This window comes from Sminthopsis crassicaudata, chromosome 2, assembly GCF_048593235.1.
Source record: "Sminthopsis crassicaudata isolate SCR6 chromosome 2, ASM4859323v1, whole genome shotgun sequence".
Taxonomy (NCBI): domain Eukaryota; kingdom Metazoa; phylum Chordata; class Mammalia; order Dasyuromorphia; family Dasyuridae; genus Sminthopsis; species Sminthopsis crassicaudata.
Window position 1 is genome coordinate 491,453,924 of NC_133618.1, and position 12,991 is coordinate 491,466,914.

Genomic DNA, 12,991 nt, shown 5'->3' on the forward strand with positions numbered 1-12,991 from the left:
CTTTATGCTTAGGTCATGAACTCATTTTGACCTGACCTTAATGTATGGTGCTAAGTGTGGGTCAATGCCTAGTGTCTGCCATATTAATTTCCAATTTTTCCAGCAATTTTTGTCAAACATTGAGTTCTTATGCCAAAAGCTGGGGTCCTTAGGTTTGTCAAAAACTAAATTATTAAAGTTATTGATTATTTTGTCCTTTGGACCTAATCTATTCCACTGATCAACTTCTATTTCTCAGCTAATACCAAATGGTTTTGGTAACCGCTGCTTTATAATATAATTGTAGATCTGGTACAGCTAGGCCACCTTCATTTGATTTTTTTTCCACTAATTCCCTTGAAATTCTTGAATTTTTGTTTTTCCATAGGAACTTTGTTGTTATTTTTTCTAGGTCATTAAAATAGTTTTTTGGGAGTCTGATTGGTATAGTGCTAAATAAATAGATTAGTTTAGGTAGTATTATCATCTTTATTATATTTGCTTGCCCTATCCAAGAGCATTTAATATTTTTCCAATTGGTTAGATCAGACTTAATTTGTGTGGAAAGTGTTTTGTAGTTTTGCTCATATAGGTTCTGATTTTCCCTTGCCAGCTAGATTCCTAAATATTTTATACGATCAGTAGTTACTTTAAATGACATTTCTCTTTGTAACTCTTAACTGTTGGATTTGTTAGTGACATATAAGAATGCTGATGATTTAAGCACATGTATAATCTAAATAGAATTGTTTGCTGTCTTAAGGAAGGAGGAGAGGATTTAGAACTGAAATTTTTTAATATTAAAAATTGTTTTTACATGTAATTGGGAAAAAATGAAATCACAATAAAGTCCTCTGTGTACTTTGATATAATGTGTCTCATTTTATTTCATCATGGAACCAAATCAGAATCTATCTATGGCTTAATAGATCTATCCAAAGGAGTTGCCTGAAAATTAAATGTTAAATGAATAGATCAAGGCCACATATCCAATTAAGAATTGGAAGCATGATTTGAGCTCTTCCTGACTCTGAGTTCATCCCTAACCAGGACTCCATGTTACCTCAGTAAAGATACACCCATAGATTAATAAATAGCTATTCTCATAATATGTTAATATTTAGAAAGCAACTTCCTCACAGTACCTCTATGAATAGTTAAAACAAATATTATTATTATTCCCATTTTGTGGATAAGAAAACTAAATTTTAAAGGGATTATAGTGACTTTCATTCATTTAACAAGCATTTGTTTAGTATTTACTATATCCTAGATAATGGAGATAAAGAGATAAAAATAAAACAATCTCCACTACAGTTCTTCAAGCAGGAACTTGCATTCTGTGGGGAAAACAACATGTGCACATGAAATAACTGTAAAAATATATACAAAATTGTTTTAGAAGGTACTAGAGACAACAGGAAAGGCATCATGATGAAATGGAGCCCTTGGACTGAGCTTTGAAGGAATTAGGAGTTCAAAGGGCTGGGATTTACAAAGCTCTTGCCCCTCAAATCCTAGACTTAGAATTCTTTACCCTTAACCATTCTGCCTCTCTAAGCAGGTTAAGAGTCAGCAATTGCTAACTATTTTTAATCTTCAAATTTGAAATTTCTTCTTAAGCCTAGAGTACCAGGGTAAAGAAATGCTTGTTAATTGCCTGTTAACTGAGATATTCTCATAGGAAACAATCAAAGACCACAGCAGAAATAAATCCCTTTTAGTCTAAGTGAAGGAAATATTTTTGTGAGGGATCTGAGGGAAATGAGATCTTGTGGGAGAAAAGTCAGGCTTTACTGAGGAGATGAGCTATGAGCTGGGCCATGAAGAACGAGGATTGTTTGACTGGAAGAGAGAAAGGATAATGAGATGGAGATAACAGCAAGGAATGTGTCTCTGACTGGCAATAAACTGTTCCAGGAGAGAGGACACAGGCTTGGGACTTCAGCTGAGACCAGAGCTGCTAATGTCCAAGAATGCTGTCAGTGTCATATTTGGAAAGGATTCCTCCCCCTAGCATGGCATCTCAGAACCCAATCTTTCAGTGTATGGTGGGACTGACCTTAGCAGTGACAGGATATGTGACTTTTCTATCTTTCAGGTGCTGGCTTGGTGTTCATCCTTTATCCAGAAGCCATCTCCACTTTAGCAGGATCCACTTTCTGGGCCATACTATTCTTCATCATGCTGTTGGCTCTGGGTATCGATAGCTCCGTATGTATCCCCCAGTTTACTCTCTTCTTCCTAGTCCTCTCAGGACAAAAATACTTCCTCCATTCCAACACATAAAGACTTCCAAACCTGAGTTAGACCAGTAGCCCAGTGCCCTTGCAATTAAGCAGGGAATGTTGACTAATATCAGAAAATTTAGACTGACAGATGCATTAGAACAAGAATAATAGAATGTTAGCGTTTGAGGGGCCTTAGGTCAGCAATGTCAAATATGGAAAGAATGTCAGAATTGGAGAGACCTTGGAAAATGAAATCTTAGAACTGGAATGGCTTTTTGCATATGAAATGCCAGAGCTGGATGGCACCCTAGAATCCATCTATCTAGTCCAACTCCCTCATTTTACATAGAAGGAAATTAAGGCCTTAATCACCCTTAATTTTCTCATTTGTCAAATGGGCATAATAATATATGGTCTGGCCACCTCATGTTGGGGTATAATCAGCTGTGAAAAGCTTTGAAAATATAATATAGTCAATGTGGAATGACTTTATAAGACATAGCACCCTCTCCCTCTTGCATGTGCACAGAACTTAGAGTCAATAAAATGCTTTTATTGGTATGATCTCATTTTACAATAACCCTGGCAGCTGGTAGGACAGCTCAGAGGACATCTAGAAGGGTAAGGGGGTTATCCTTACTATTCAGTAAATGAGGAAACTGAATCTCAGAGAGATTGAATAAGTTGACCTTAATCACACAGAAAATTATCATCAGAGAAAGGGCCAGAGCTAAATCCCCTGGCTCCTTCCTTTTATAGTGTTCTTTCATTTATGCCTGACTCTAACAATGAATTCAAAATATGACTTATCCATAGCTGCCAAAGGTGTTTCCCTCTAGTATTTTATAGTATATGGGCCGTGGTATTTGGTTGGCATCGGTCTCATGTCTGGATCTCAAACAAATAGGGGGCAGTTTACATCTCACATCCATTTATCCTGCCTTGGGGTAACATATTCCTGTCTTCCACACCACACGTCTTGAAGGGCAGCCAAGCTTTCCCTTTCCTAGTCAGAACTATTCCCCTCTACTGGATTTCTTTGGTGTCAGGAATGATGACTGTTTGAGTTACTGTTTTAGGTTAAAATATGGCCTTCTGAAGACCTCTCTGCAAATGTAAAAATGTAACATGTTATAAAATACAAGGTATAACATGTTAAGTAATTAGATTGCATTATAAAGTGATTAGTTCTTTAGTAGAGGGCAGAGTCCTGAGGGGGACAGGACTCAGGGAAGAACTTCATTACACAAGCTCATGCATGTACACACCTACACACAGTAGTTGATTTAGTGATTTAGATAGGAACAGAAGAGCTAGACAAAGATCAGGAGTGGAGGGAGAGACTCTAGTGGAAAGTTGTTAGAGCTCTGCTTGTGAGTGAGAATGTGCCTTTTAGTGAAGCTTTGACCATTGGGCCATATACCCATTTAGTGAAGCTTTGACCGTTTCCTAAAAGCAATCCATACACATTTGGCTACTATCTCCTGAGAGAGATTCCTTTATTCCCCACCCCCCACTCCATTCTATCCCTGCCTCCTTTATCACATTCTTTCTCATGCTCTGGGCATCCACAGCTCCTTTGTTCAGAGGAGGATTCTGAACTTGTGCTTCTTTCTAGATGGGAGGTATGGAGGCGATCATCACCGGCCTTGCAGATGACTTCCAGATCCTGAAGCGGCACAGGAAGCTTTTCACATTTGCTGTTACCTTCGGCACCTTCCTGCTGGCTCTGTTTTGTATCACTAAGGTAAATCGTTGACTAGGTCAGGTGTTAGTGAGAGGAGCTTCTGGTTAAATCTGTCAGTGGGGAAATGGAATATTTTTTATTTTTGATACTTGAATTGTGAGCTTAAGTCTCAGCTCCATCATTCTAATTACATGATCTTGGACAAGTGATTTTTTCTGGTCTAGATCTCAGTTTCTTCATTTGTCAAATAGAGATCATAATTCCTGCCTTGAAGCATTGTTATGAAGATCAAATAATATAATGGATTTGAAAAACAGTTTGTAAAGCATTGAACATTGAATTAGGAACTGGAGGGAACTTAGGGGTTCTTTAGTTCCGAACTTGTCATTTTACAGATAAGAAACTCAGTCCCCCAAAAGTGACTTGTCCAAGGTCACACAGATAGTGGCAAAATATATGTGCAAGTGTATATATCTATATCTATATCTATATGTATATATATATCTATATCTATATCTATATATCTATATCTATATCTATATCTATATCTATATATATACATCATAATCCTATGATATTAGTGTTACTGTGACCTCTTGAGCTGATCATTTTAATGGAAATGTGTTCTCAGGGACAGAGAAAATGAAGAGAGGGAAATACAGAACCCGAAAAACAATTCATCGAAATGAGAAGCACATTGTCTGTCCTTTCCCTGTGGCTTGACCACCTGATGAGCTTAAAGCTAATTTTGAAAAAGATTTACCACTCAAGTTCTCTCCACTTAGATCTGAAGCATTATTTCTTTTCCTTTTTCTTTTCTTTTTTTGAAATGGCCAAATTAGTTCTGTTTTTTTTTTTTTTTAATTCAGTTGATCCTATTTACAATTGATTGTTTTTGTCCTGTAACTATCTAAATCATGATTACTCATCTCTAAATATAATGCAGAAATTTAACTTACTTATAACATATAACCCTGGTAGAATATAAGCTCCTTAAGAGCCAGTACGGAGCCATTCTTTTAGCCATGTGATTCCAGCACTATCTTCTGCACACAGTAGGGGTTTAGGAAATGTTTGTTGAATTTAAGTGAATGGAAATAAATATGAATTTGTTCTGTTTTGTTGTTGTTTGTTTGCTTGTTTTATTCTGTGCTCCAGGGTGGAATATATGTGTTGACATTGCTGGATACTTTTGCTGCGGGAACCTCCATTTTGTTTGCTGTTTTAATGGAAGCCATTGGTGTTTCATGGTTCTATGGTAAGTGTTTTGTTTTGTTTTTCTTTCTTTAGAGAAATTACTCTTGGCTCCACAATAGCTTGGCATATAGAGATTTATGTAGCACTTAACAGCAGAAGGGATGAATTGTAATTATGTGTTATCCTAATTTATAAGATTAACTCTAGATCATCTATTTAATGGATAAATCATGAAAATCTTAACTTGGACTTGCTTCATCCTCCTGGGCAATTGGTCAGTGACAGGAGGTGTTATGGATGTAGGAACATCTCATTGGAGTAAAGATATACAGCTGGGAGAGACCTCACAGGATAGTAGTCCAATCCTTTCATTTATAGAGTAGGAAGCAGAGCCCAGAGAGATTTAGTAACTGTACTCAAATTATAATGTAATAAGTATCAGAGTTGGGAGTTGGACATCTGACTCCAAATCTAGCACTCTTTCCTCTATACCAAAGCATCACTCTTGAGATGAACTGTTAGAAAAAAGAAGTTGATGTCCAAAGGATAATATAATTCAAATGATCACAAAATGCCTCATTTATTGGATTCCTTACTCATCTGATGTTTCAAGCAATTGCACTTTTCTATTCCTGTTAATAGTCAGGAATTGAATCTGCATGTATACAGAAAAATAATACTTAAAGAAACAAAATTGCTTTGCTTTTTACCTCAGGGGAGATCAGCATTGGATCTGACTTTATGATTTTTCTTCACCAAGGGTGGCAGTAATTACTTTAATTCCATTAATATTTGGGGAACCACTTGATGCTGAAACTAGGGCAGGTTAAGAGTAGCCCTTCTGTTCTAGATGGCATTTGGGCATTTATTCTAGTGTTTGTGATTTATCTTGGATAAAGGCCTGCTGCTTGACTAATGTATGCATTTGTGCGTGTATCTTTGTATTCCTCAGGTGTGGACAGATTCAGCAATGATATTCAGCAGATGATGGGGTTCAAACCAGGACTCTACTGGAGACTCTGCTGGAAATTTGTGAGCCCAGCCTTCCTATTAGTGAGTAGTTTTAATTTTCCAGAGAATGAGGTAGAATTATGTCTCCAGGGATATGAGGGCTGTAGAAAACTTTGAAAATAATAATCTAATTAATTTAGAGCCATTTCTTTCTTGTCAACTTCCATAGGTTCAACTATTATCTTTATCCAAGTTTCTATGTTGATGAATTCAGTTCTATTCTCTTTCCTAAGGTACTGTCCCGCCATCTGCCAACTCATTTCAAATTGGATGTCACATAAAAATTTCAACTCAACATGTCCACAGAAGTTATTTCCCCTACTAATTGTCTTGCCAACCCACCCTTCTTCTAGATTTCCTTATTAGCTGAGGAAGACATCTCAACCACAGTGTCATTCTTAACTCCTTACTTACACTCATACTAAATATGTAATATGTGGTCAAATACTGTCATTTTTTCATTTATATCCATAATATGCCCCCATCTCTCTACTCTCACAACTACTTGTTCAGGTCCTCATCATCTCTCACCCAGATTATTGCAGTAGTCTTCTAATTGATCTCCCTGTGTAAACTCTTCTATTCCTATCCATTCTTCACTTAACAGACAAGATAATTTTTCTAAAACTGATCACATCATATTCCTACCCCCATCAATGAACATCAGTGACTCCCTATAAAATCCAAAAATCAAATACAATGTCCTTGTTTGTCATTTAAAGTTTTTACAACCTGAATCCTTTCTGCCATTTCAGTTTCCTCACAGGTTACTCTTCTTTACGTACTTAACCATCCAGCTAGATTGACCTATTTGTTGTTGCTCATATACTCATCTCCTGACAAAATGCCTTTGCACATTCTGTTTATCAGACCTGGGAGAAAGCTTTCCTCTCACTTTTGTTTCACTGACTTCCTTCAAGACTCAGTTCTACTCTCATCTTCTACAGGAGGTCTTCTCCAGTCTCCCCTAGATGCCTGAGATTACCATCCATCTACTACTACTACTACTATATATTTAGATTTACATAGCTATACAGATACATATGTAAATATATTATGTATGTAGGTAATTTACATCTTATCCTCCTCATTAGAACGTACAGGTTTTTGTGAAGAGGGATCATCCTTTTCTCTCTACTACTGTGCTTAGCACAATGTCTATCACATATAATGATGTTGACTGGTTGACTGACATTGTTCCAACTCTGTCTAACTTTTAATGCCTAACTCTCCTGTTCTGAATTTTTTGCTTCTTCATTATAAGTTTCATTCTCATTTTCTTTCTCTTCACTTCCTTTCCCTCCCTCCATAGACACAGAATTTCAAATTTGGAAGGGACCTCAGAGGTTATCTAGTCTAAACTCCATTGAACAAGAATCTCTGCTACAAAATCTCAAGCAAGCAAACATCTGAGTTTTTGCTTGAAAGTTTCTAATGAGAAAGAGCATGATACCTCCCAAGCAACTGATTGTACTTTGGAAAACTCTGATTATTAATAATTTGTTTTTATATTGACCTGAAATTTATTTCTCTTTAACTTCTATCTATTGATCCTGGTTCTGCCTTCCAGGGCCAAACAGAACAAATCTAATATTTATTCCATATTACAGTATTTTAGATGCTTAAAGACAATTACCATTTTCCTCCTTGTTTTCCCTTCTCTAGGCTAAACATTCTACTTCTTTCAACTGATTCTTGTATTAACACTTTTCCATTCCCCTCCCTATTCCTTCTCCTTTCGATACTCTTTAAGCTATTAATGGCATTGATAAAAAATATGGCACTGAGAACAAAATGCAATATTCTACATGCATCCTAACCAAGGCAGAATTCATTGAGGTTCTTCTCTGATTCTAGACCTTAGGCAGTCTTATCTCAGTAGTTTGGGAGGGTGATCTAATCATGCTGTCATGCTGTACAGTTTACATGAATTAAGCTACAATCCATTAAAGTCCCAGTTTTTTTTTTTTTAAATATGTATTGTTATCTTCTCATCCATTGTTGGTGAAGATTTTTCTACTCATATATTTTTTTTCAATTCTCTTGTCCCACTTCATCCTTGTCTTCCCCCCTCTTTTTCCTTCAGTGTCATCCTATTCTCTCATATATTCCTTATTTCACTCCTATTTCCATTATTTATTTTTCTTTTCTTCCTCTTTTCATTACCCCCTCTCTATTTCATTCAAAAAAACAATTGTCAAGAACATTCTATGTACATGTAATGGACTGTTTTTAATTCTGTGTGTGTGTGTGTGTGTGTGTGTGTGTGTGTGTCTTCCTCTCTCCCTCTTTTCATTGAGGACAACCACTGCATATGCTATGTATTTGTACCTCAAATATCTAGTATGGAATTTTGAATATAATAAATGCTTGGTATTTACCAAGTTACCTTGAACTGTCTCCTTCCCTCCTTAGTTTGTGGTAGTTGTCAGCATCATCAACTTCAAGCCCCTCACCTATGATGACTATGTCTTCCCTTTGTGGGCCAACTGTGTGGGCTGGGGTATTGCCCTTTCCTCCATGGTGCTAGTGCCTGCCTACATTATCTACAAATTCCTGAGCTTGAGGGGTTCTCTAAGAGAGGTAAGTACTCTAGTTTTGATAGAATCAAGGGTTGATTACAGAGTTGAGGGAATATGGGCAACATTTTCTGCTATTCAGTATCCTTATAGATCACCTAATCCAATCTTCTAATTTTACAGATAAGAAATTGAGTTTTAGAAAGTAGGTAGAGCTTCATCAAGGCCCCATAGGAATCTAATATCAGATTGAGGACTACTTTTATAGTTTGTTACAGTTGTAAGAAACCTTAGAAATCAGAGCTACATTGCCCTTCATTCTATTAGTTCACAAATGAAGAATCAGAGTCCCAGAGAGATTAAATGACTTGACCAGGATTATAAAACTACTGACCAGCAAACCTGGGACTCAAAACCAGATCTTCCCAAATTTTTTGAGTCCTTGTTATTTTTTCCTGTGTTGTCCATTGGAAAACAAGTTTGGATAGTGAAAGCTTTTACAGGGTGAGAATGTAAATTTCTTGGGGACAGGGACTGCTTGTCATATTGGATCTGTATCATTCTTAGCCCCTAGCATAGAGCTTGCTGAGAGTCAACACTTAACAAGTAGTTTTTTTTTATTATTTCTGTGATACACTTCCATGCAGAGCACCAAAAATGTCATCCAGAGTCATCTCAGTAACATACTCATTTTATGGCTGATACAAACACCACTATGTCTATCTTATTATGTTTTTTATTAATATAATCTCATTTCACATGTATAGAACTTGTCACTTGAACTAAACTGTAGTAAGTTCAACAAACATGTTAATTTTATGTATAAGGCCTTAGGCCAGAACTATGGGCATGTGATTTTAAGCTAAATGAGAAAATAAGGAATTCATCCTTCCTCTTCTCTGCTTCTTAGAATCCCTGATTTCTGACAATACTCAATTCAAGTACTACATAACATTCTTCTGTTCCCTAACACCTAGATGCTAATACTATTCTTCTCAAAAACTTCCTTGAATTAGTTTTATATCTCTTTGAATTTTCAGTGCATAACATGGTTCCAGTCACCTAGTTCTTAAATATTTGTTGGTTGCTTGCTTGAAAGTTGTATAATTCAACCTCATCATTTTTTTTTTTTTAACGGAGGAAGAAACTAAGACCTAGAGAAGGGAAATGACACATTGGTCTTAAATTCAGGTTTCCTGACTCTAATGTTCTTCCTAGTATATTATACCATGTGTCTCTCAAGGAGTTACATCTAGTAAATCTCCTAGAGTACAAAAACCACAGTGTTAATTTTTCTCCTTTGCATCCCTCATAGTACCTAAATATACTAGGTATTAATGAATCTAATTTCTTGATGATAAATCCAGATTTTAATATCCTAAATTAACTTAAAATGGGATTAGCCTCTATTCCTCTTCAGTAAATAGGTTTTTATGAGATGGCTTGCTATATATTTTATACACATTGTACAGAGAGGGGTGAGAAAATATTAGAGCTATGTCTGTTTGTTTCATTTATTTGTTTGTTATTTATTTTTATTCATTGTTCACATATTTAAATTTTTATTTTATTTATTATTTAAAATATTAAAAATAAAAAATATTTAAAATATTTTTAAAATTTTATTCACTTACTAAATCAGCCCCATTATATTTGGGGTGGCAGCTGGCATTTTCAGGAAGCACTGACTTCTTTTCTGTTTCTACTTCATTCTCAGCGACTGGCTTACTGCATCACTCCAGAAAATGAGCACCACCTTGTGGCACAAAGGAACGTCAGGCAGTTCAAGGTTTGTGCCTGACTTCAACTTCTTTCCCAAGAAGCCCATGTCCCTAGCAGGTTTTCAGGCTGGGGATTCAGTTACCATGTTTGTTGGATAGAAACAGAACTCCCTAGAAAAATACAACATAAAAGCCAATAGTTTGGGGAGTTTCACAAATTTCCTATAATTATAATCCTTTTTGCCATAGGATGTAGGAAAAAAAAAGTATAAAGTTATAATAATTGGTATTGGTGACCAAAACTACATTCTCCAAGGATTATAGAATATAAAAGTTTTAGGGAAGCTTTAGAAATTACCTAGACCAAACCTCTCAGTTTATAGGTAAGGAAAAGGAGACCAAGAAAGGGAAATGGCTTGCCCAAAGTCATGCAGCTGAAATATAATATATTGCAGAGTGTTTTCAACCAGGACTTTAACCCAGACCTTTGGATTTGTACTCCAGTGTCCTTTCTACTATGAAGTGCTCCCTCTTTCATGAATGTTCCTTGCTTTTTTTCTCCTTTCTCTTATTCTCCCATTTTTATATGCATTTTGAATGATGGATTGTTAGAGAATCATGTGGAAAATCATATGCAAAGTATGGAACAGTAAAAGGATAAATGTGAGGAGTAAGTGAAAGGAGAATAAAAAAAGATAAAAAATATAATAGAATATAAAGTGAATATAAGGAGTGGAGAAAAGATAAAACTTGATTAGGGTGGCACATATGGGAAGGATTACCTCTTACTTTTCAAAAGTAGAACAAGTCTTAGCTCCACTTCTCATCACTTTTCTTTCCTTTTTTTTTTCTTCTCTCCCATCCCTTGCATATAGGGATTGTTCAAAACCTCAGATGGTTTGTGCAGGAGAGAGAAGATAATGAGGTCCTAAGACTTCTAAATGGGTAGATTCTCAAAGAAGCAATATCATGTACTGGATGGAGCACTTCAGTCAGGAAGGCCTGGGTTTAAAGCCTGCCTCCAATATTTACTAGCTGTGTGACCTAAGGAAAGTGAGTTAACTTCTCTTAGCCTCAGTTTCCTCATCTGTAAAATAGGGGTGTCAGACACGATGGCTTATAAGATGCCCCTTCTAATTCTAAATCTAGAATCTTTTCTCTTTTTAATCCTTTGGCACATATAACTATGAAAATTGCCACCTGCAGACCTGTGTTCTATTTTTGAGCTACTAGGAACAGAATTGTAGGAAGACATCATGGTGGTTCATCTCATTGATCATTATCCTTAAAGAATATGGGCATGTTGCAGATATACCTGACTTTTGTGGTAGCTTGTGGATTGATGTCAAACTTCACTCACTTAAGGATCTGGTGATTTCATCAGTGGAGTAATCCATCTACTGATGAAAGTCACCACTCCTCCCTGCCTTAGCAGGTAACCTTTGCAGGTAACCCTGAATAGGAAGAATTACTTGCATTACTGCAAGGCCCACTTTTCAGTGATGACTTTCTTCACACTGAAGCAGGCTGACACTTATATAATAGATATAAAGTCACTCATCAGGTCCAAATTTAGACACTGGTAGACACTTGTGTAAATTAAAAGAAGCTGAAGTTCTCACTATCTCAAAGATTCCTTGAAATTGACTCTTTGGGGATTCTGTCACTTCTACTTTCATTTTAGTTTGCCTGATTGAACAATAACTGGTTCATAAAGAATTCAAGTCCTTTAAAATCTAGGTAGTTCCCAATTATTAAAGAATCTTTTCTTTTTCAGCTCCAACACTGGCTAGCCATCTGATTGTATTCACCTAAGGAAGAACCCTATTTTCTGTGCCACATTCCAATGCGATTAGTGCAAAGTCAAGGTTACAGCCCTCTGGATTGTATTTCACCAGTTGCTCTTGAGTTGACCCACGGGATTGTCTGAAGGGAAGAGAATCTTCCTAAAGAGTTCTTTTCTTTCACTGTTACAAATGAATTAAATGAATCTGGTCTGTTTTCCTTTGAGCCATTGATTTTATGGACTATTTCCTGAAATATATTTGCTAAAGTTTAGTAGAGATATGGGATGTAAAGGGAACTGGAAAGACTTGTATCCCTTCCCTCAATGCCTCTGTTACATGGAGAAAAATCAAGATAAGATAATGTCTGTGGCTAGTGCTAGTAAATTCTTGTTTAATGGTTACCACATTATTTTTGGGATCAGGCTGCAGGGACAGTCAGGGGAGAAAGACATTTAGATGCTTGTTGCCATCTCTAATGTCTTACTGGGCCTATTCTGTATCCCTCTAAATTATATGGTATGAATTGACCCTTAGTTATTCATATCCTTCCCTTGGCTAATACTTTTGTTTTCTAGAGAAGAAGAATGAGAGAGCTGAGTCATTTCTGTTCTATTTATTTTGTAATAAGATGGATGGATTTAGAATTATAACTTAAGGAACCACAGATTGTGGTATAAGTTATTCTCTAATATATATTTTTTTAGTATTGGAAGGTGCTTAGCTAAAACTAATCATTAGGACAATTTTATTTATCATGAGAGACAGGTTCACTTACCTTGTTAAGTTGGCATCAATGCTTCAGTGGATCCATGATTCATTGCTGTGGGTGCTCTCTCCTCTGGTGCAGATTGCAACCCCT

General features: G+C 36.2%; 1 protein-coding gene across 4 annotated transcripts in view; it reads left to right on the forward strand.

The window, feature by feature from the left end:
* The window catches only part of SLC6A2 (solute carrier family 6 member 2), a 72,431-nt gene extending 60,076 nt beyond the window's left edge, over positions 1-12,355 (forward strand). For all 4 annotated transcript variants that reach the window (XM_074293441.1, XM_074293445.1, XM_074293442.1 and 1 more), the window contains 7 exons: positions 2,081-2,193; positions 3,829-3,957; positions 5,056-5,155; positions 6,047-6,147; positions 8,521-8,688; positions 10,342-10,413; positions 12,123-12,355. In XM_074293441.1, the coding sequence (XP_074149542.1) occupies positions 2,081-2,193; positions 3,829-3,957; positions 5,056-5,155; positions 6,047-6,147; positions 8,521-8,688; positions 10,342-10,413; positions 12,123-12,146 (707 nt within the window). In that variant the 3' untranslated portion in view covers positions 12,147-12,355. The remainder of the gene's footprint in view (positions 1-2,080; positions 2,194-3,828; positions 3,958-5,055; positions 5,156-6,046; positions 6,148-8,520; positions 8,689-10,341; positions 10,414-12,122) is intronic.
* Positions 12,356-12,991: the final 636 nt, after the last annotated feature.